The 25,000-nt window shown below is 46.1% G+C and overlaps 1 protein-coding gene across 3 annotated transcripts in view; it reads left to right on the forward strand.

Annotated features, from left to right (window-relative positions):
- Positions 1-919: 919 nt before the first annotated feature.
- adamtsl3 (ADAMTS-like 3) overlaps positions 920-25,000 on the forward strand; it is a 210,193-nt gene continuing 186,112 nt past the window's right edge. For 2 of the 3 annotated variants that reach the window (XM_086289753.1, XM_086289837.1), the window contains exons 1-2: positions 1,049-1,180; positions 2,382-2,485. In XM_086289753.1, coding sequence (XP_086145879.1) covers positions 2,420-2,485 — 66 coding nt within the window. In that variant the 5' untranslated portion in view covers positions 1,049-1,180; positions 2,382-2,419. Of the gene's footprint in view, positions 1,181-2,381; positions 2,486-25,000 lie in introns of all 3 variants that reach the window. The other variant, XM_086289669.1, reaches the window with a different exon arrangement.

A 25,000-nucleotide genomic window follows, 5' to 3' on the forward strand; every position in this document is an offset into this window, starting at 1 on the left:
TTCATATTTGTGTGTTTTGTGTAGATCACAGCAAAACAAGAGAAACAAACAAACAAACAAACAGAAGAAGAAGAAGAATTTTGTCTGTCTGAACAAATCTGTAGATTAAGTTTAATGAATGTTTCGTTGATGAGTCAGCGGTGACACCTAAACCCCGGGAATCTGAATTATTATTAGTATTATTAATAATAAGATAAAGAGCAGATGAAGATGACTTCTCCTCCTTACATGTGGAACACAGAGGTTTGGCTATCAGACGCCTACTCAGTGTCAAACTACCACAGACAAGCAGGGCTCTACAGGAAATGAGTCAGTTTTACCTTTCAGTTTTAAAGCATGTTTTAATCACCTGTGAAATAAAAGGACTGTTCCCACTGTTACTTCACAGCAGTGAGGTCCTGGGTTCAAATCCACCTTCTGGCCTTTCTGTGTGGAGGCTGCATCTTCTCTCTCTCTGGGTCCAAATGCAGTCGGTGGGCCCTGAAATGGACATGAGTAACAAATACTGGAAGCCTTCAAACATCTAGTCTAGATACATTAATACGTAGAACATGAATCTGCTTCACACATCAGAGTTAAATAAGGCATCCTGTGTGTGTGTGTGTGTGTGTGTCAGAGCAGTGACGAATGTCAGTCTGGATAAATGAAGCTGTGCTGTAGATGTACGTACAGTTAAAGACACTCGAACAGCTGCAGCTTTTCCTGAACTGAAACTCAGGAAGAAAAAATTAAATCTGCAATAAAAGATATTTTTTGAGACGCTGCCCCCTGGTGGCGAAAGTGAAATTCTGCAGAGGGTGACTGCAAAAAGTACCTTTAACACCCCCCACCCCCACCCCCAATTCACATACACGGGAGGGTTGGGGCCACAGGTTTTATTTTGAAAGTCCAGAGCGGAAGCTGCAGCTTTCGTGTACGTGCTGCTTCACGCTGGTCCTCGGCAGTGAGAGCGAGGCAGGCAGGCTGCACGCCGCTAGGAGCCCGGAGACACTTTCCCGGAGGCACGGAGCCCCGCCGCGCGGCTCTCTCGGTACTTTGGGGTCGTTTCGGTCTCTGCTTCGGGGTGTGGACTCGGGGCAGACTTGGCGGGACCGGATCCCGGTGCGAGGCGGACTGGAGTACCCCCGATGGTGCATCTCCACAGGAGCGCATAGGAGCCCAGGACGAGTCTCCCCCGAAGGTAAGGTGTTCGTTTCCCCCTTCACGAATCCACGGCTCAGACGCGTCCACGCGCGCAGGTCGCTCCCACGTCCGCCCAGCCGGGCTCGCGCTACTGATGCGCGCAAAGCCAGCGCACAGGGCGGCCGTGCGGACGCGTCGCTTCGCGGTTAGAAAGTTGGAAAGAGTGCGCAACACTCCCGCGCGGAGGGGCGCAAATGCGCAGGTGAGTGCGCCCGTGTGCGCCTGAGAGAGCTGCTGCTTCAGTTCACAGACACCATCACAGCAGCTGCTGGGATTCTCCATCATTATTCATTTTCTGCTGACTGTGGCTTTATTGGATGTTCTGTCCGCAGAGCTCAGCGTGAGTTTGCACTCATATCTATTTAAGAAGCCGTGGCCGAGTAACCCGATGCCAGCTTTGAACCGCAGAGATTTTATGGATCGATACGTTTGTATTACAAGCAGCTTTGTCTAATTCCAAATTAATTATGAGGCAAAGTGAGAAAGTGGCTCCGCAGCCGTACGGAGCGCAAACCGTCCTCACTCTGTGCACCGTAATTAGTTGAAATGATCTGTGTGGCGACAACACAAAGACAACAACAAATCGAGCGGAAGTGATTATTTCCTTCACAACACCGAGGCTCCATCTGATAAGAGAAGTAAAACTGTAGTTAGGTGGAGGTTTAAACGGAGTGACGTAGAGTTAAGCTGTACAACAACGTCAAAACATAGACTGTACATAAAAGATGGGTGTAGGCCGGGGTCTCGTTGCAGAGGGATGGAGGGGGACAGTAACTGTGCTCCTGTATGAGTGTCCCGTGTCTCTGTGGTTACTGTGGCCGGAGTCCTTGCTCTGCAGCCACGGGGAGCCACAGAACCGCAACTCCCATCATCATCATGAGCAGCTGTAGTCTGTGGAGTCTCTCCAACCAACCGTGGGTTGAGAGGATTGAGACGTGAGAAAGGAAGGATCTGGGCTAACTGGTTAGCGGCAACTAAATTTTCAAAATAAGAGCAAAAAGACTGTCATCAATTTCAGTGAAATCATAAAAATGAATAGAAGAATGTCCCGATGTAAAGTCTACATGTGGGAAACACAGAGTGTTGTGGATGAAATTGTGGGGCCCACAGGAAGGTTTTGCCCTGGGGTTTGTTAGTTATTTAGCCCGGCCCTGTTCACTGGTAGTTGCTGACTGCTGCTATTTCCACTTCCTGTACAGGTTGGGCACAGAGACCCCGATTTGGGGGGCAAACCCAGATGAAGATGGAGTCGTTTACCTTCTGCAGGACTGTCCTCATCTTCTTCATGTTTCCATGTGTCCAGGTAATGAAAGCAGTGTGGACAGAGTTCTACTTTTATTCTACTTTTATACAGTCATCACCCTCACTGGGCCACAAAAACATGGAGCCAATCAGAGCGGAGAAAGTCAGGGTTCAGACGCGCTGTGCACACAGCCTCTGACGTTAGCTCTGCTGCTTAATTCGAGCTGACCCGTCCAAATCAAATAGTTTGCACAGGTCGAGAGGCTGCCGGGCAGAGCGGCGAGCCGGCTGCAGTCTTTGTACACGAGCACGAGCTGGGGTAAATGTCACCTCCTTATATGAAGCAATTGCGAGCGCAGGATTTTCTCTGGCAAATATAGTAGCTGGTTAATCCCTGACAACAGGCTGCTGTGGACCCGGTGCTCTCCATGATCAGCTCTGCAAAGAGGTCTTTATTTGGAACCCGCTGGCGTGTTAGCGAGAGCAAAAACAAACACATTGCTGTATTTTTTACTTTGTTACCGAGTTCCCTGCTGTGCCTGAACCCTTTAGGGAAGAACAGATATTTGTTCCATCTATTTTCAGGGCGCTGGGACTTCAAACCTTGCAGTGTTTACTATTGATCGCTTTGCTATTCTGGTGAACTGGAAGTTTAGATTTGAAGGCTGAGTCAGGCTGCTCATCGAGACAGATGCAATTTATGCTTTTATGTTTTTAAACATAAAATGAAGCCGATTGAATAAGAAAGAAACGATGCAGTAAATGCCGTAAATGTTGGTGTAAAACGGTGAAAATCAGGAAAAGTCAGCCGGCCTGTGCACATCAAAGCCTTTCAAGTACCTCCAGCAGCATGACTTTTTAAATGTTTTGTAGGTGGAGCTGAACTGGAGGCAGTCGCAGTGTCTGTACAAAAGAAAACCCAAAGATTTATAAATATGTTAAGGTTTAATGTGCAGGCTGGTAGGTGGTGCAGAGGACTGATGTGCTACCTACAGCACTGCTCACGGCTTGGGCATAAAATGCAGCAGTACAAGATGTGAGCTGTGACAAACAGGACAAATTCTAAAGTGATGGATGTCTAACAGTTAGAAGCTAAACTGCTGCATGTGTTGGAGAAAGTTTACAGTAAAAAACAAACGTGCCATCGTCAGTGATCCAAACACAAATGGAAAACTGAAGCGTGAGGAACAGCCTGTGTCGCTTACAGTAGGTTCAGATGCTGCGTGACGGCACAATGACTTCTTCAGCTACGTGTTTAAACGGCTCTCCTCCGTACAGCCAGCATTCTGCTTTTTAATGTTCGAGTGCAGATGAAGAGAACAGGCGACACTATCCCACCTTAGTGGAGTCTGTAGGTTACTCAAAGGGTGTGGATGTACTCTGCTCCATCTGACCTCCATAATTAGATCTCACATGTGAGCAGACCTTTGGTAATTTAATAAATAACATACAGAGTTATTAAGGTGTTGATGGATGGATTCATGGACTGATTCATGGATGAATGCATGGAATTGAATGATGAATGGATGGACAGATGGGTGGCAGACGGATGGACAGATGGACAGATTCATGGATGAATGGATGGACGGATAGATGGGGTGGCAGTAAACCAGAAGGTTGTTGGCTGCTCTCAGTCTGCACGGGCAGGAGAGTGACCCAGGTTTCCCTCCGATGCGTCCTCGGGAGTCTGGATGTGTGAATGTTGGTTAGGAAGCACTGAGATAGAAGCAGCAGTCCAGAGAAGCTGATGAAGGTAAAGCTGAGATTCTTTTTGTTGGCTCCCTGCAGATGTTCTGCTGTTATTGTGTCAGGGCCGCTTTGTTCACCGCCAAGGATACTGTCATTGTTAGAAACGTGTGATATATTTTGCAGGGTCCCCATAATGCTTTCCCATTAATTCTGGATGACAGAGGCATGTTACGATTGTTGACAGCTTTAATTTCTTTCCAAAATTCAATAGAATCATTCTGCTGCAGCTTTCTGGTCCTGGAAGTTACCCTCGTGCTCATTGTCTCAGTAAAGCACACAGCATATTAATGTGATGATCATTAATAAATTAATGTACACCATCAATCAAAAACCTCTTGTGATTTTCCAAAATGTGATGTCAGCAGTTTGGGACCCAAAAATTTCTCACTTTTTTGTTTCTTCGACTTTATTTGGGGTTTATGTGAGTTTTGTTTTTCGTAGTTTGAAGCCTTAAACTTGCATTTTGTCTCGAGGCCAGCAGGGGGCGAGTCCTCTTCCTGTAAAAAATAAGACCGATAGCGTAGAAGCGTATGGGAAAACGTCCCTTGGTCCTTCTTCAGTCCTGTTAGCGTCAGAGAGGATCCAGCGTTTGCTCAGGTCATTCAGTTTCAGGAAGCTGGAGACCGTCTAAAGGCTTTAAGACCCAGTGGGTGACGTCAGGGTGGACGCGCATTGTTACTGCTCTGGTCTTCCCTTTCACATCATTGTCCTTCCAGTCAGGGTGTAATTCTCGCGACCATCATACTCTTCTTTATGCTCCATTTTTATGACTTTATCAGATGAGATACAAACTGTGCTGACAGCAACATCAGAGAGAGCGGCTGTTCCTGATTAATACATCAGCACATTTCCAAATGAATTTGTCTCTTTGCTGTCAGTGGCCCGTGTCCGACTGATTATTATCACAGTGCTTTTTCACCATCTGCTCCTTTATCTGAGTCTGAAAATACACTCAGATCTGCAAAAATCCCATAAAAAGCCGACAGTGCTCAGCGCAAACCTGCTGCTGCTGACAGGATCTAATTAGTACCACAGCTGCAGGACTCTAATGTGTAAATAATAAAGACTGAGAGATGTGTGAGGTCCACAGATGCTGGTTTTGTATTGAAGGTGCTTTTAGCAGAAGGTAATCGATGACGAGCTGACACGCCGTTATTGCAGAGTAATGTTCAGACCATCTTTTATCCCAGGAAAGCGACACAGTCCCGGGTGAAAAACAACAGCCTGTGGGCTGTCATTGTCCTACACTTGGATTTATTTTGATGATTCACCATCCAAATTTCTATAAACGTCAGTACAAACTGCTCTACAAATGCATCTGGCACTGTTTGGAGTCAGCTGATATGAGGGATTGGCTGCAGACTGCACTGATTGGTGATTTGGTGTCTTTGGAGCAGCAGATGGATGAACCCTCTGAGAGAGGCCCAGGTCGTACTCGTGGCTCTGTGACCACGTTAGCCGTGCGATCATTTATTCTCGCCTCTCTGCTAAAACTCACCGAACACAAACAGATCGTCAGAAAATGGATCGAGTGTTGTGAAAATGAAAGTGTGTGGTCACACTTTGACACCTGAAAAGTACCCAAAAAATGAGCTTGATTTGATGTTTTTGTATATGATACAAAATTAAGCTACTGTGGAACCACTGACGTCCAGCAGAGGGAGCAGTGAGTCAGTCCCCATAGACTCCCATGTTAAAACTTAGCCTGATACACAAACTGCTTGGTCTCTGTGGATAATTCCCTCTTTATAACAACTGCACAGTTTATTTAACTCGCCAGTTTAAATTATATTAAGGCTTAAAGTTTGTATTATTAGGGGCGTGGCCTCTTTGACTGACAGGTGGATGGTGACACAGGTGGCTGAGCTGGGCCTCTGGACTGTGTTTGTGCTGTTGGAGCATTTTGATGCCCCTTTACAGTCTATGGATGCAGCTAGCTAGCATTAGCTGATAACGCCTCACAGTCTCATCGTCTGTTTTGGCTCCAGAAGTCAGTGGTTGCAACTGTAACGCTAACGTGGGTGCAATATGTGTCAGCGGAGGCCCTGGCGGACCGATCCCCGGCTACCAAGACTAACCCGTGTTACCTATTTCAATCTGTTTGTCAGTTACTTCTGGTTAACTGTGTTAGCTGTCCTTCTCAGACCCGTTGGTGTTTCTGTTTTCACATTAGTTCAGCTCATCTTCACTACAGTCAGACGACAGACGTGATCAGTCTGTTTTTTAAACGTGTTTCTATCAGCAAAGGTTTTTTGTGCTTTCTGTATATGAATCAGTGGCAGTGTGAGTTTCAGTGTGTGGGTCAGTGCAGAGAGTGCACAGGTGTGTTTGAGATGTTGATGTTCCACAGACTGTGAGTCTCGTTTCTTTTCCATCTGCCAGAAATAAAAAGTTTCCGTTGTGAAGCTGACTTTTTAAGGGAAGGGTGCAGGAGCAGTTTGGGTACAGTGGATGTAAGGTGGGGGCGATTGGCTGTAAATGAGACTGGGGGTGCTGGCGGCGGAGGGTTGGTGCACGCTTGGCTGGCTGCATGGATTATCACAGGCAGATGTGGGAATCACAATCACGGCTGATTGCCTTTCACTGTCCGGGTGTTTCTGTTGACGTGCTGTAAGATTTAGAGCCTCAGCTGTTCACAGACCTTTTCCTTTTCCTGGGTTTGACCTAACGTAACCCCGTCTCATCACTGATACTGTGCAGCACTTTGTTTTGTAACTAAAATGCAATGGGGGGGGGATGCAACAATAGAAAGACAGAGCTTTGTGGGGGGGGGAGGAGAAAGTAAAAGAAAAAGTGACAGAACGAGCGCCTGCTGGTCTGCTTCCTCGGGGCCCGGTCTTCCTGGTACCAGCCTCTTCCTGTCATCCTTCAACCTCTGTGTGGGGACAGCTGTTCAAATGCAGCTCACCTACATCACAAACTCTGAGTTTTTCCACCTCTCCCACCCTCACCCACACCAGCTTCCTCCCTCCAGCCCCTGTGCTCACAAACAACAACCGGACGAAATCACCGAGCCCTTTCTTTCACCCCGCTCTGAAAACAGCATTGTCTGTGATGCCAGCGAGCTATGAGGTATGGCTGTGAGGAATGCAGTTTGCTGCTGCCATTGTGTGTAGAAATGATGACAGAGGTGGAGGAACTGCAGAGAGGAGCCGAGGACTGGAAGGAAAAGGGCACAGAGGGAGAGTCCGGCTTGTTATAGCGCGAGGTTTGGGAGAAAGCTTCGTGAGTACACTTGTCTCTCTCCCTCCACACCTTTGCTTTTTCTGAACCCACTTCACACCATAAATGGACAGACGTGGAGCTGAGGAGGAGGCAGGGTCCGAGCTCGTCTTTTAGACTGAGAGGAGAGAAAGTGTGCTGTGTTGTCATCGCAGTTAAACTACATGCTCGCTTTTTACATGCAGCTTTAGCAACTTTGCACTCGGCTGCAAACCACGTCAATGCAAGCTGAAGGCTGTCGCTCGATAGAGCGGCAGAAGAACTATTTCAGTTCAGCTTTATTTACACAAAATCACAACAGTCGCCTCAAGGAGCTTTATACTGTAATAATACAATAATACATACAGAGAAAAAGCCAACAATCATATGACCCCCTATCATATCATACAGCCATCATCCTGTCTTCCTTCTCTCACCCCAACCAATCACAGCAGATGGCCCCGCCCCTCCCTGAGCCTGGTTCTGCCGGAGGTTTCTTCCTGTTAAAAGGGAGTTTTTCCTTCCCACTGTCGCCAAAGTGCTGCTCATAGGGGGTCATATGATTGTTGGGTTTTTCTCTGTATGTGTTATTGTAGGGTCGACCTTACAGTATAAAGCACCTTGAGGCGACTGTTGTTGTGATTCTGTATAAATGAAACTGAGTTGAATCTGAGAGAGGAAGACAGGATAGAGACATGCTGTGGACGAGAGCCAGAGATTAATAACAAGGATGATTCAGTGAAGAACTTCATAGCACCCTCCACAGGACACAAAACACCTGCAGACTGATTTGACAAACTCCCACCCTCAGGTGTCCTCGGTAAGGTGCCCCAGTGTCCCACTGGAGGTTCTACTAAGGGAGAGACTCCTCTGCAGTGCCCTGAAAATGGAGCACGCACCCCAGTCCTTCCTAAAAAGGACCACCATAGTTTGCCTCCAAGTTTTAGTCCATTAGGACTGAAAAAGCAGGTAAAGATAGAATATCTGTGTCTCAGTGTTCACCACAAATGTGCGATCGCCTCTTGGCATTTACTCTGTTTGCAGTCCTGTGTGTGTGAAAAGAAGCGAATCTTCTAAGAAGAAGATGAGAATTTGATATTTAACAGCTGCATAATAAGCAAAGCTGAACTTGGAGAGGCTCTGGAGCTGCTGGTGTGCCAGGAATCCCCAGTTTGCAAAGCCTAACGAGAACAAAACTGTCTGCGACCCGAGCCTGCGGAGCTGCTCTTATCACGGTGTACATCAGGGATGGGTTCATGGCTCTGCATGAGCAGGGCCTCTTTAAGCGCCGAGCGAGTCTCATGAGGGCAGAATGTTGGAGAGCTTTGATTCGTCTGTGCTGTGGGGAAGCAGCCGACACCAGGGCCTGTGCTGGGGTTGGTATTTCAGTAAACTTTGACAAATTAGAGTCCATTAGATCCTCGCTAACAATAGTGGCAAAGCTAGGAGCAGGCTTTCAGTGTCAATCATCCCACCTCCCGTCCCCCACACTCTCAGAGGCAGCTCTGTTTAAAGGAAACCCAAACCCGGAGCAGGAACAATTAAGATATCCATCTGGAATAATGAAATTTTGACCATGCGGTCAGCTGTTATCAGCATCAGGGTTCGGGTCATTATTTATCCGCAGCGTGGTTCGTGTTTATTATTCAGTAGTGGATTCATTACGACGGGAATGTGGTTATCTTTTCACGTCTTTCTGCTCAATTGAAGTTCTGGGGTTTATTATTATTTGACCTCCTTCCTCCCTCTTTTCTCTCCTTCCTTCCTGGCTGGGAACCGAGCCAGTTCACGTGTGGCTTTATTAAGTTTCATATTGTTTTTTACCTTCGCCGTTGACTCGTTAACCTGCGGTGTCCCTGACCGCTCTCTGCTCCGCTGCCTTGGATTTATACCTCCTAAAGGAGCAACTAGAAAGCAGCTGCTTGTAATTGCAGTGTTACAGATAAAGGTTAAAATCAGGGGATGCATAAATGTGTTTAAGTAAGAATGGAGAGCTCAGCAGAGCTGCAGAGCTTTAATAAAATGCACACGGAGGACGGAGAGCTGCAGCTCTGTCTTTCTTTCTCTTACAGCAACATGAAGGGTTAAAACAGTTCATCATCACTTTGTATTGAGTTGCAGAAACTTTTCCCTGTAATGGGGCATGTGGAGCCAAGCCACGCTAGCCAAACAGCTTCCACGGCACAGCACAGACACTCGATCCAGGTTTAGTCTCAGCACCTGTCTGTGTCACTGAGGGAGGAAACGGAGGGTCGTAGGACGGGCCAATCAAAAACCAGATTTGATCCCCTTTAAAATGTTTGGTGTAAGATTTGAAACGAGCGTTAAGGACGACTGTACTTCAGCAAATCAGACGCTACTTTCTGCTTATTTATAATTTCTGCTTTTGTGAAAGATGCTCTCAGCAGGTGAAAGGCGTGGCAGACACCCACCTTTGAACACGATAAATGGTAAATGGCCTGTATTTATATAGCGCTTTACTAGTCCCTAAGGACCCCAAAGCGCTTTACATATCCAGTCATCCACCCATTCACACACTGGTGATGGCAGCTACATTGTAGCCACAGCCACCCTGGGGCGCACTGACAGAGGCGAGGCTGCCGGACACTGGCGCCACCGGGCCCTCTGACCACCACCAGTAGGCGGTGGGTGAAATGTCTCGCCCAAGGACACAACGACCGAGACTGTCGGAGCCGGGGCTCGAAGCGGCAACCTTCCGATTACAAGACGAACTCCCAACTCTTGAGCCACGATCGGCCTTTTTTCTAAGCAGACGTCGGCGAGCGTGAGGAAAAATGGTTGTGGGGCTCTGCTGATGCCACGCTTCTCTCGAGCAGCGAGCGAGCCATAACCGTGGCAATAAAGACACGTCTGCACCTTTTCTGGCTCAGGTTTAACCACGCTGTGAACTTGGTGAGGTCAGCAGACCCCGTCTGTATGTACGCTGTGTAAATGTGACGTTTCTGACATCTTTGCAGGTGCAAACAGCTGCTGCTCGTTCCCACACAGCCCTTTGAAGTCAGGCACAAAAGTTCAAATCAAATACAACAGTTGAACCTGCTGTCTCAGATCACTGATTACACAGTAAAAACTATCCTGAGAAGCTAAAAATGAGCTTAACATCAGCGTGATGACGATGATGTTTGTGTGCACAGGTGAGTGTTTTAATCCCACCTGGAGCTGATAACCAGTTTGCTGCTTGAGACAGCAGAACCTGAGAAACTGGTCACAGTCAGAAACCCACTGTCTAACTAACGGGCCCTGCGTAGCTCACTGCATCAAGCGGGCGCCTGCGGGCCACATCATGAGAGCGCCCGGCCCGGGATCGGGTCTGCCCCCCCCTTTCCTGTTGATTCTTCCCTGTCAAAAAAGACCAGAAAGAAAATATTAAAACAGCAGCTAAATAATAAACATATAGCATTTAAGTATGAGGTATTTAAAGTAGTATACTAGCAATACTGAGCAGGGATAGCTCAGTAGGTAGCGTGGTCGCCCCATCATTGGAAGGTCGGGGGTTTGAATCCACCGAATGACTGCCCTGCGCTACCCTTGAGCACACTGCTGCCCGGGCGCTGGGTTGGTAGCTGCCCACTGCTTCCCTGAGTGAGTGGGTTAAATGCAGAGGACTGCAAATATCTCCCACGTGTGAGACTATAGGAGGTTTAAAAACATAGTCGCTGTTTGTATTGTGATCAAGATGCTCGGGTGTTTGTCCTTGCATCTCTGCAGCTTTTTCAGAGTGTCTCTCTCTCACACACACACACACACACACACACACACACACACACACACACACACACATCCTCCTGGAGCTCAGGTTCAGTGTCAGCTCTGGTATTTCAGCTAAAGGTGAGGAGTGAAAAGATCCCTGTGTCTGCCCACACCACACAAACTGCCGTCAGGGTCACCTCTTCACCCCCACAGTTACATGCTTCGTGTGTGTGTGTGTGTGTGTGCTGATTGGGAGGAGGCTGAAAAGCTCTTTCATACACACAGTGTGGCCATTCACTCCCAGCCGTGAGCTCTGTTTCTCCCCTGCACCTCCTCTGCTCCGGGCCTCTGCCAGTCAGCTGGGCTGAATCTCTCCTCTTCCTCATCCTCTCGTTCTTCTGTTTATGTCTCCTCACTTTTTTTTTTCTTCTGTCTCAGGCCTTTTAAACGTCGGCAGCGACCTCTCTGTTTGCTCTGAGCTGAGTTTGTTGTGTTTGATGAGCAGTAAAAGCTCTCCAGGCCTCCCTAATAAAATGCTAACCTTTGCAGACCTCTCTTTAACGACACGTAAGGGGTGCACGCCGTTACACCGTGTCCTCATGGGACCCCACGCCTCCCGTCTGTGGAGAGCCTCTCATAATGGCACAAACAAACCTTCAGTGTCCCTGCAGTCAGTGCCTCTGATAAATGTGACACAGCCAAATAAACTTGTGTCACACCTTTAAATAACAACCATCTGCCTCTCTTCATTGGCAGTGAGGCGGTGGAGAGGGTGAGCAGTTTTAAATTCTTGGGGGTAACTGTGACCGAGGACCTGTCCTGGGGCAACCATATCACCTCAGTTGTACGGAAGGCCCAACAGCGCCTCTACTACCTGAGGAGACTGCGGAGCGCACACATTCCCAGATCTCTGATGTTGAACTTCTACAACTGTGCCATCAGCAGCGTTCTGACGTATGGATTTCTAGTGTGGTTCCCCAGCTGCACCAAGGCCGATCAGCAAGCACTCCAGCGGGTGGTGAAAGAAGCTGGCAGAATTATTGGAACAAGTCTGCCAGAGATCAGTAATATCTTCCCCACTCGCTGTCTGAGGAGGGTGCACAGTATCCTGCGGGACCAACATCACCCTGCGCGCCACCTTTTCCATCTGCTGCCCTCAGGGAGAAGGTACAGGTCTATACAGGCCAGAACATCCAGACTGGCCAACAGCCTGTATCCACAGGCTGTGAGGCTCCTGAACTCTCTGCCCCCCTCTCACGGACAATAACCATATCCAACTTCTTAATAGCAATGAACTGGTCTGCATTGGTGCATCATATCTTTATTCTCTTCCCCCTCCTGCCCCCCCCCCCCTTTCTTAAATAGATAACTATCATATCTGATATCATATCTCACAGTACAATAATATTGAATGGGTTGCATTGTTGTATTTTGTCATGTTTCTCAGGTCTTTGTCTGAATTTCTACGAACATTATTGCTAAGGATTGTCTTATTGCATTGGAGTCACACTGGGTTAAATATGTACACTTGGGTTTTAAGGGGTATTTATTATTTTCTTCTTTTTTTGGGTTGTATGGAAGCCCCAAACGCAATTTCATTGTTCTTGACAATGACAATAAATAAATAAATACTAAAATACTAAATCCATGAATTTAAATTCTTCTAAAATACTCCTGCTCTTGCTCCTCACCCGCTGGTTTAGTGGAAATGCACAAGGAGAGGATCTCAAATGGGTGACAGAACAAATTTAATTAGGTACGGTTTTTATAGAGAGTCCCGGGCAGGGCGGGTCCATGAGGATCTCCAGGTTTCCCTTTAAAACATTCGTAGTAGCTCGTTTCATAACCCGAGCTCTTAATCGTTGGGATGGCGAGCATCGATGAAGGCCATCTTACCCCCGTCATTGTGACGGAAACCATCTACAAGCGGTACAGTTTTAAACCTGTGCTAGTCTGAGACTGCAAAAATAGCCTAAGACCTCCAGATGTTCATCACAGGATCTGCAGGTAACTCTTACAACATGAGCAGCAGAGGAGGAACGCCAGGAAAAAGCTTTAGCCGTCCAAAAAGAACATTAGAGCAAAACTGCAGTTTGCCAGTGAATATTCAGGCAAAGAGCTTTGGGAATAAAGTGCTGTGGAAAGATGGATCAAAGATAACGTGACCAAACAGCACTAACAGTAGACTTGTCTGATGCAGACCAAAGGCAGCTTTTCATGAGAAGAACCTCAAACCAGCCTCGAAGCATCGTGATGAGAATATTCTGACCGCGCGGCTTTCAGCCTTTCATGCAACAATTCTGCATCATGTTGCAAAGAGGAGGAAGATAATTTGAGGACATGAAAACTGAAGTGCCGAAAGTCAAAATCACACCACAAATAAAGCGAAGTAGCTCAGGAAGCATAAGCATGCACATTTTTGCAAACCAGACAAGCGTGGATTTATTTTTCAGAATATTTAATAATAGCTTCAGAAGTGAAATGAGGTGTAAGAACACAGCTGCGATGCAGTAAGTCAGAGCGATCATCGGCTCTCCACCTCAGCCTCTGTGATAAACGACTTCTTCTGCACCTCCATCTCTGTCTCGTTTGTCTCGACTGAAGCATAATTGGATTTTTTTTAGTTTGTCTAAAGAAAGGACCTGTGAGCTGCAGTAATACTCTGCCTTTATGTCCAAAAGAGCAGAAGAAGCTTCTTTATTTGTGAAAATGTTGTAAAGAGGCTGCTTTCCCTGACTTACAGCTAGCGTTCGATAATGAGACCACGACGGATTTTGTCAGTCATCTCAGGGTGTTTCATGTTCTCAGGAGAAGCTCCCACGGTTATAGAGGGGACCTCCAGCGATCGGGCAGAAACCAAGCGTGTGTGACGTCTTCCATCGGCCACCGAAATCTCGCCGCAATGTTTTAAAAAGCAACGTTTTAGCTATTTCACCATTTTAAAAATGAGACGTGAAAAGCGAGGTGTGGATCTGACTGCCACTGTACGGTAACACATTCCTGCTGTATCACCTTTTTTAAAAGTCGCGCTCTCATCGTGTTTTAATTAGTAAGACTTGAAACTTCAGACTGACACTGTGAGGTCAGCAGGAAGGTGTGCAGATCAGCTGAGCACAGGCTCATTTTCACATTTCTATACAATCAGAATAGGAACCAGAGGAGTCGCCCCCTGCTGGACACTAAAAAGAAAGCAGGCTGAAGACGATTGGCTTTTCACACCTGAAAGTTCACTCGTGATTCAGAGCAGCTGCTCTGAATTCAGTTCGGCCGCTTGGCATTCCTGTGACCTGCAGCGTCGGTCTGATAAGATGTTCCAGAAGGTTTGGGTATAGCTTTAAGTGGATCACAATGAGGCGGCGAGGGCCAGCTCGCCCTCAATTAATCCAGCATCTCTCCAGCACCCGCTCTCCCATGTGCTCTATTTATGGCTCTCTCCAGGGTTCTCATATCTTCAAGTATCTCTTAATTATCTGAAGAGAGAGCTGTGTTAGGATTCACTTAAAGTGCAGCGGAGGGTGTAAACACACACACACACACATGCTCACCTCTGGACTTTCTTCGGGTGATATTAAAGATGTAATCTGTGGCTGTCCAACAATGGCGTGTCCAGCGGGGTGGCCTGGGGGGGCACAGGCCACCCCCCCAACCAGACTGGCCACCCCAGGTGCCACCCCAAAGGCAAAACAATAAAATTCAATCAAATATCAAATGTCCGATTATGTTTTCACGGTGACGCTCAGATATCCGAGTGTAAGTGAATGCAGCATCGGCTTCTGCGCTATGCGCATCACGTTAGCAAAGGTAGGAGAGCCAAGCACGAAAGACAGCACTGCAGGAAACAATTTTTCGGTGAAAGAAAATGAGGACAGAATAAATGTCCCGGTAAGTAATATTAAGTTTGTTGAGTTTAGTAAACTTCGGTGAAATTAGAATACCAAGGAAAAAATAACACTTAAAGAATTATTGCAGCTGATCGGCTTTTCTCTCTTGTTTGTTTATCGCCCACTTTGCGCCAGAAACAGGAAACCAGCGGATGTCGCGCTAAACAACAGCAGCACGTTTAAGCTTGATCAGCTGTTGTTAGAATGTATTTAATATTAATTTCTAGTATCAGCTGATGTTTGCTGGAGCCACAGCTGTAAAGCTGCTGGTCATGATGTCAGTTTGGATATGTGGTGAGAGGGAAACGTGAAGATGAAACCAGGAGATGTCCTTACTGGATCATCAGAGCTGAACAGGTGATGGAGAAACAGGTTTACCTTTTAGGTGACATGAATGAGTTGAAGTTATCAACTGTTTCTGAGAGACAAATAACACCAGGATCCTTTTTTATGTAGCTGACAGCTGGTAACTGTGCAGGGGCGGGTCTAGCAAAGTGTTGCCAGGGGGGCATGTAGGGCATTAACAGGGAAAGGGGGGCACAAAGAAATACTTTTCTTTCTTATTCTCAATTTAAATATCTAGCTTTTATTAAATAATTATCTAAATCTTACAACCAAAGTTTTTATCTGACGTAAAATGTATAGAAATCATACATATACCAACAAGACTGTACATCACTGTCACCACAGCGTTTGTTTTCATTCAAAGGCTTTATGGCTTTAATACCTGGTGGGTCGGTCAGTAGTCAAAATGCCCGATTTTCTGTCCCAGTCCAGCCCTGCAGGTTATACTGGCAGTGTCACCATGCCAGCTGACTGTATTTCATCATCAGCCAGTGCTGTTCTTTATCAATATTACCAAAGTTTACCATAAGGCAGCATAGAAAGTATTTACTTGCTTTCAGGTTTTATTCAAATGTTAGTCTTTTCAGTTGTTTCTCCACTTTTTTCCTGTTTCAAAATCAAACACCAGTTTGTGAGAAGATTATCTTCTTTTTTTAACAGGCAGAGAAAGTTTTGCATTGGAACTGGCTAATTTGTCAATTGTTTGTTACAAATGTTCGTATTTTAATATTCAAAAATGTTTTTGCCCAAAACATATGTGCACTACATGTCAGTAAAAATGCTATGCAAATATTGATGTCCTTGAATGCTGAGTAAACACTGACAAAGCACTGATTGTATCTCTTGTACTTTATCAACGCAGTATCTAAAAACTTTGCACCGTAGTGGTTAAAATCTCATTCTAATAAGAGTTAAAAGCGCATTTCGTTATTAGGTTTATAGGATTATTGAATTATGGTTAATGGTTGGTAGAATTTTTTTTTAAAACATTATCTGCCAATTAAATCTGCCACCCTTCTCCAAATCTGTGCCCCTACCTGGCCCCCCCAACAAAAATTTTCTAGACACGCCACTGCTGTCCAAGACTTCCTGGTGATGTGAAGATTAAAAGATTCCCTGCGTCTCTAATCTGGGTTAGCCTGCTGAAGGGTTTCCACATAGGGTTAATCTGGGTCCTGCTCAAATGCAGGTCAACAAGATGATAACATCATCTTGTTGGGTTTTAGCCCGGCGGCGTTGGTTTTTGGGCATACGGTGCGTGGACCCCTACGTCTGCTCCAAGAGGGGTGGCTCGCGCAGCCCGACCAGCCGCGGCCCGTGCACAACGTGCTTGACTATGTAAGTTCGTTTAGGGAGAGGCTGCACGCTGCATGTGAGTTGGCGCGCAGGTCGCTTTCTGGTGCTCAGGAGAAGATGAAAGAGAGGTATGATAGGAAGACCCTCAAGCGCACCTTTTTGCCTGGTGAGCGTGTTTTAGTTCTCTTACCCATTGTGGGTTCATGTTTCCAAGCTCGTTTTAGTGGACCGTATGAGATCGAGCGCCAAGTTAGTGACACGGATTACCTGATTAAAACCCCGGATAGGCGGAAGAAGTCCCGGGTTTGTCATGTTAATATGCTCAAGAAATATGTGGACCGGAACCAGAGCCAGACTAACTCTGTTTCCCCTGTGGTGACGGTGGGTTCACCCTCCTACCAACCGGAGGTGGATGGGTTGCGTGAACCCCAGGGACCCAGCTCAGGGGCCCGCTTGGAGAATTCAAAGATCTTGAAGGACCTTGAGGCTCATTTGCTTTATTTGGGTGAGCCCCACAGGCAGGATATTTACAATCTGATCTGTGGTCATATTGTGCTCTTTAGTGACAAGCCGACTCAGACCACTATGCTTGAGCATGATATAGATGTTGGCGAACACCGGCCCATTAAGCAGCATGCCTATCGGGTCAATCCCGGAAAGCGGGCAATCATGAGAAAGGAGGTGGAATACCTGTTGGAGAATGGTTTTGCGGTGCCCAGCTTCAGTCCATGGAGCTCTCCTACCCTCTTGGTGCCTAAATCTGATCAAACCCCACGTTTTTGTAATGATTACCGTAAAGTAAATGCTATCACCAAGCCGGACTCCTTTCCGCTCCCCCGTATGGATGACTGTGTGGATAGGGTGGGCTCAGCCAGATTTGTCACCAAGCTAGATCTTTTGAAAGGTTATTGGCAGGTGCCCCTGTCGCAACGGGCGGCGGAGATTTCAGCTTTCGTGACACCAGACCATTTCCTGCAATACACGGTGATGCCGTTTGGGTTGAGAAATGCTCCCGCCACGTTTCAAAGGCTGATGAACATGGTGCTACTGGGTGTTCAGGGATGCGAGGTCTACTTAGATGATATTGTGGTTTATTCGCTGACCTGGCTAGAGCACATGGAGACGCTACGGGAGGTTTTTGTCCGATTGAAGGGTGCCTGTTTGACAGTCAATTTGGCCAAATGCGAGTTTGGCAAAGCTGTGGTTACCTACCTAGGGAAGCAGGTGGGACAGGGGCAGGTACGCCCTCTCATGGCCAAAGTCCAGGCCGTCTTGGATTTCCCTGTACCAACTACGCGGCGTCAGCTTCGCCGTTTTTTGGGAATGTGTGGCTACTATCGAGGGTTCTGCAAAAATTTCGCCACCGTGGTTATTCCTCTGACAGCCCTGACAAGTCCGTCGTGCCTGTTTTTGTGGAATTCTGATTGTCAGGATGCCTTTGACTCAGCCAAAGCTCTGTTGCGCAGTGCCCCAGTGTTAGGTGCCCCTGACTTCACTCGGGTGTTTAAGTTAGAGGTGGATGCCAGTGCGCATGGTGCGGGTGCTGTACTCCTGCAGGAGGATGACCAGGGTATTGATCACCCCGTGTGTTACTTCTCAAGAAAATTCAATAAACATCAGGTGAATTATAGTACCATCGAGAAGGAAGCTTTAGCGTTACTCTTAGCCCTCCAACATTTTGAGGTGTATGCCACTGTAACGCGGCAGCCACACGCTCAAAAGCAGAAAAAAACGACTCCACCTCCGATTCACAAAAGGGCGGCACCAATTTAATGTGCCTCCCAATATCAAAATCCTGACGGAGAGCCGGGGCGGGACCGGGCGCCGGTGGCGCAGGGAGCACAGAGGGCGCAGACGCGGGCGGCGTAGAGACAGGGGCACGCGGCGTAGAGTCAGGGGCACGCGGCGGAGGTCCACGCTCCAACTCCAACGCCCTCACCCTCAGATGCATCGCTTCTACCTCCAACCGGTGACTACTCAACTCCACCTCCTTAATGCGGAGCAACAACTGGAGCTCCTCCGCCGACGACCCCACCACCGGAGCCGGAGGAGCCACAGAGGGGGTGGCCACAGGAGGAACAGACACCGGAGCCAACGGCTCCACAACCGCCCCGCCCGGTCCACCAACAAGCGGCACGCCCGACAATAAACCCCGCTCGCTCAAAGCCACCGCGACAAGCTGCCGCAAATCGTCCTTCTTTACCCCCGCCGGCGCTCGCACATCAAAACGGCACGCAATAAGCAACAAATCCTCCCTCCGACACCGACCCAACTGCTGCAAGGAAGGCGCCTCGGCAAACTTGTCCACATCGAACTCCATCCGCGGCCACCCACACCAACCACCCCCAAACACACAAAAAACAACCCCACACACCCACACGAGCCCCACGACACACAAACGAACCCGAAATCCCTCAAACGGACGAGCCCCCATTTATGTTACACACCGGCCCGAAGCCGGGGTGGAACACAACAAAAAAATAAACCCGATACATAATAACACAAACAAAAAAAAACACACCACGGCAGAATGACGAGTTTGGTTAATTTATTCACTGAACAGGTAGCGAGCTTCAGGGTGGGCGATGCCAAAACAACAAACAAAACACACTAGAAAGAAAAACAGAGCTAACTTACCTCCCACGATTCCAAAACAAAATACAATTCTCTAACCTGTCTCCCTACCCGAAACAGGAAAAAAGAGGGGAATAAAAGAAAACGGCTTCCCACCCCTACAGCTACCAAGCCCAGGTACAACCCTTTTTCAACATTAATATTGCAGTCACACGCCACGACGGTCCCCAGCCACACAGCTCACGGGGAACCAGGAAAAGTCTGCTCACCGGCCCAGTCCAACCCCTTTTGTAGCTGGCCTCTTTCCTTCCTCCACCAATGGGCGGCCTCCACCTGGAAACAAGCATCGCTGAATACAAATACAAACAATAACAACCCCGTACCACAAATAATGACCCTGGGTCATAACATTTGGCTTGTGTAGAGTGTGTCGAGTGTGTAGTCCTTTCAAGCAAAGCAAGGAAATTGGCCATAATCCGTGCACTCCTCCTTATTTCCTGTTCCAGTCATGAGTGTTTGTATTGAACATGGCCGGCGTCTCTAATAACAAGGTCGGTGCATGTACTGTAAAGCTAACCCACGCAGCAGACGGGTCTGGCCCGGATCTGGTGTCAAGCCGGCACTGCTGGCTGACCTCTGGCGTGGTAAGTGGTATGTCATCCAGATATGGGCCAGGCCTGGCGTAGATGGCACTGTTTATGTGATGGCATGCCACATCTGGCCTGATTGTGGTTTGGGTTATGTGGCCCAGGCTCCTAGAAAACAGGTCTGGCCTGGATCCGGCATCAAGTTGGCACTTTTGACTGACTGGTGTCATGGCAGAGTGTATGTCAACCAGATGTGGGCCAGGTCTGGCAATGATGGCTCTATTTATGTTGGTATTTTCCTATTTTAGTTAGAAAACCCAAATGCCATGTTGCAATACTATACTGGTATGGTAGCCAACGTTTCAAATGCAGGTTGGACAGGTTTGTGAGTGTACACTTTATCCAAAACCTAGTGACGGTTTACTCATGTTTACCACCGGGTAGCTGTAGTTAAGGAGGTAGAGCAGGTCACCTACTGATCAGAAGGTTAGGGATTTGATCCTTGGCTGCTCCAGTCTGCATGCCAGGAGTGTGAATGTAGTCAGGAAACACTCAGTTTACAGAAAGTGTGTGAATGTGTTGTGTAGAGCACTTTGGGTAATCCGGGAGAGCAGTAAAGAATCAGTCCATTCACTGTCTGAACAGAGTTTCGTCATGTTACTTTTGCACTATTATGTTCCAGCACATGTTGTTATTACATGGCTTGATTAAGGCACACATTAGGCTGACATCTGGGGCCAGAGCTGAAACTGTTCTGGGCCAGCACAGGGCCAGCAGTGTGTCTGCAACTGGCCTTGTGCTGGCCCATGTGTGGGCCACCTCTGGGCCACCAAAGGGCCGTCATTCTTTGCGGTCTGTGGGCCAGATCTGAGCCATACCAATTTTGCTATGTGGGAACACTCTGAACTCTGTTTATCATTGTTTTTTTCTACTCTTACATCTGTGTGATGTCATAGAGAGCTGATATCCTGAATACGTCATCTCAAGCACATCTTATTATTCAAACCTGGTGTTTGGCATTCGGAAGAATGTTTGTTCAAAGCGGGACAGGCTAAAACTGCTCATTTCAGACCGAGGATGGGCTGCTGAGCTCGTAAAATCATGCAAAGCTATGATAGCAAAAACACAAAGTACACAAAGCTGGAAATGAGCAGAATAGGTCGACTTTAAGATACCAAAATGTGTCTGAGTGAGAGGCAGGTCAGATTGTGAGGACATCGCGCTCTCATTGGGTGATGATGACAGGTCAGTAACTATCCGTGATGCAAGGGGTGGATCTAACTGACCGTAGTGACAGGGCAACAACATTTTGTCATACATAGCTGCTTCATCAGTTTTATGATCAGAGCTGACACTAGATTAACTCCTCAGTTAGCCATCAGGTGAGCAGTCGCCCCCTGCTGGACACTAAAAAGAACGCAGCTTAAAGGCGCTTCTGCTTTGGCTTCACCTTTCAGACCCATCCATGTCTCCTGCTGTGCAGCCCCCCCGCACCTCTGTCCCCCCTCTCCTGCAGCATGGAGGACGACAGAGCGCCGCTCCAATAGTAAATAATAATTCAAACTGTGAAGGTTGCCAAATGTTGCTGTGACATTTTTTGGGAACAGACGACAAAGTTTTGTTGAGTTGTGTAAACGAAACATTAAGAAAGGAAATGAGTTCTCTCACAAAAACAGTCATTTGTAGCTCGCAGACATTTACAGCTGCTGTGACACACAACAGCTGTCTGCACTAAAGCACACAGGACACAGTTGTTATTATAGCTCATGAAACCAACCAAAGCCTTTTTATATGTCCTCATGTTTTGTTTTTCATAAGCCTTTTTTTTAATAAAAGTTCTTTTGACTTATTGTCAAAATACCTTGTTAATACAGGAAATCGCTTTTAGCTTGTCCAGGTGAGGGACAGGTGAGCTATGTGTTGGCGAGGTGTCAGAAGAATCACTTCTCCTCTCATATGTCTTCATCCAAACTATGGAACGCCAGGACTGCCATAATGAATTAATTAAATACACCATTAAATAATTAATTAAATGTGGCAATAATTAATTAAAATTGGAATTAATTAATTAAATAAATAGTTATGACACATGTAATTAATTAATTATTGACACATTTAATTAATTATTTATGTATTTCACATTTTAATTAATTATTGACACATTTAATTAATTAATTATTGACACATTTAATTAATTATTTATGTATTTCACATTTTAATTAATTATTGACACATTTAATTAATTATTGACACATTTAATTAATTATTTAATGATATATTTATTTATTTCATTTTGGCAGTCCTGGCGCCTGGCTCTCGTCATGAAATAATTTTATCTGTCAGCCTCACCCATCAAACTCAGGGGGCGGGGTTAACGCTGCCCATGCAGCTTCTCTAACATTTGATTGGTTGCCGTGCAAAGTAAGTCAAAACAGGTCGATCCTAGATAATCGATTGCTTGTGTAGACTTGGGGCAGCCAGTTATCCCAGAATGCAGATCAAATCACAGGCAGCAATGGTGGTGGTGTAGTTTTAAAATACCCCGTTTTTCTGTCACCAGCTACACTTTTAACAGTGTTTTAGCCGCGAATGTCGCGCCGTATGTCTGGTCAGGTTGTCAACATAGAACATGCTTGCAAAAGTGCTCAGATGTTTTCAGAGATTTCACTAGCTCTGCTAACAGTTAGCATGCAGAGTGCACCGAGGGGGTTACGTTAACCGGTTTGTTTACATATTCCACTCTCCGTGTTCCACATGTTGCATTCGCAGATTCTCATTTTCACCGAACGATTGTCTCTTTCCGCCTGGTCTTGTGTCTCTGTGCTTCTGTAACATAAAGAACGAGCTGACATTTTTCTCACGAAACCAGCGATCAGCTCAGCAGACCCTCAGTTTACCTGCATGCATCCTCCTCCTCATCTGTCAGCTGTTTAACACCTGCTGCTAATTCAAGAAACACGCCTACGTTACCTGGTGATAGTCACAGTTTAACTGGGCAGCCGGTGCTCGATATAACGCAATGTCAGCGCATTTTTCTGCACAAGATAAGTAAATATAGTATTTTCCCCGAGCGCAGAGCTGCTGGAGCTTGTTTCCTTACAGAGCACTTTATAGGCGAGCCAGCTTTATCAGCGGCTGATGTCCAATCACCGGCACACAGCTTTGAAACCTCAGCTGAGTTTTAGCTCTCAGTGGTTAAACGCTGGACTTCATTCACTCAGGTTCTGTCTGTCGGGTCACGTTTACTTCGCTGTTTTATTTACAACTGAGCAAATCGGTTTGGCTGAGGTTAAAGTTACGTTTCATAACTGCATAGTTTCACAGACGTTTAATGGTTCACTGGCACATGTGTTAGACTGAACTATCATCTAAATATCATCTGTTTTTTAATAGTTATTCAACTGTATTCTAAGCACCAGCTGTCTGTTAGAATGTGATTTTTTTTTCTCTCTCTGTTGGCAGAGGTATAAAAATGCGCAGGAAAATCTGACGTGCATGGCGAACTTCACCGACGATATTTAGGGAGGAATAAACACACATCAAACATAAATGAACCATTTGCCTGTCTCCATAATTGAGAGCATTTTCTCTTCTTATGTCAACACTCTCTCTCTCTCTCTCTCTCTCTCTCTCTCTCTCTCTCTTTTTCTTTTTTTTTTTTTTTTTTTTTTTTTGCTTTTTCGGTCATGTTATGTTTACCTGTCAAAGGCTTGTTACAAACTATGAAACACATTGTGCAGACTTCTGGATGTTAGAAGAAAACTAATACTGCTCATGAATGAGACTAAAGGCAGGAAGGTGTCCTTTAAAACTAAACATGTTAATAGGACCTCCCTGTTTATATCATAGTTTATGATATAGCACGTGTATTTCAGTAATAGCCTGCTGAGGCCACTATACGTGCTGGCCTCATATCAAATGTGAAGGCAGACTGAGTCTATGTTTGACGTTTTTTATATCTAATCTTCCTTTTCAAACATTTAAACAGCAGCGAGTCTGCAGCTGAGGGAATACAAATTCAAATTGTCGGAACAGGTTTGCTCGTTTCTTGGATTCATTTGGTGATTTATTAAATGTATAACTGTTATTCTAATCTGCTGCTGAGTCTCTTACACTTTTCTTTATGCTGTATATTTTCACGTCTCTGGAATAGTTGGCAGTTAGATAGTCAGCTGGGAAACTTTGTGTTAACTCATGGAGCTGAGGATATCGTGGATATGCTGACCTCGCTGCGTGGTGTACAGAGCGAGGTCAGCATGATTAATATTCACAATAAAAATATTAGCCGAACATCATGAAGTCTGTATGTGTTTCATAGTGTCGAACAACCTTTGTACAGTTAAAGGCAGCAGTTACTACATGACGGAAACACCAACGTTATCTCTTTTATGTGTTTATACACAGGTCACGCTGATTACTGAACAAAAACCCAAAGATCAGATGTTAAACAGATTTATTTGCTCTCTCTCCTCCTTAAACATGTTTTTAATGTTAGTTATAATTCAGAATTGGCGACTGAAACACGTAGGACACATAAGAACATCAGGAAATAAAACATCGATAAATATAACCTCAGTAAAAGAAGTCAGCGGGGGTTACTACAGCTGTGTACCGGGGCCTGCGCTTTGTCGGTGGGATTGCTTGCGTGGCGAGCGGGTCTATCCCACGCTTTGCCGTGAGACTGGGACGACATCTCCGAAATCATCGAAACACTTTTGCAAAGAGGCTGTATCTTGACAAACCGACCAGACACATGAAGATTAAACCACTACATTCTCGGCTAAAAAAATATTAAAACGGTATTTGGTAACACACAAACAGGGTTTTTCAAAGCTCAGTTCTGTTAGCTTTCTGTTGTGTGCTAGAAACAATGGCCACCAGGCCAAAGCAATGGTTTTGACTCGATCAGCGTTAACCCCGCCCCCTGAGTTTGATGGGTGAGGCTGACAGATAAAATTATTTCATGATGAGAGCCAGGCGTCAGGACTGCCAAAATGAAATAAATAAATATAGCATTAAATAATTAATTAAATGTGTCAATAATTAATTAAATGTGTCAATAATTAATTAAAATGTGTCAATAATTAATTAAAATGTGAAATACATAAATAATTAATTAAATATGTCAATAATTAATTAATTAAATGTGTCAATAATTAATTAAAACGTGAAATACATAAATAATTAATTAAATGTGTCAATAATTAATTAATTACATATATCATAACTATT

Source organism: Aulonocara sp. 'chitande type north' Nkhata Bay, linkage group LG1 (genome assembly GCF_057382095.1).
Source record: "Aulonocara sp. 'chitande type north' Nkhata Bay isolate Kocher_YH1m ecotype deep benthic linkage group LG1, A_spYH_male_GT1.1, whole genome shotgun sequence".
NCBI classification, from domain to species: Eukaryota; Metazoa; Chordata; class Actinopteri; order Cichliformes; family Cichlidae; genus Aulonocara; species Aulonocara sp. 'chitande type north' Nkhata Bay.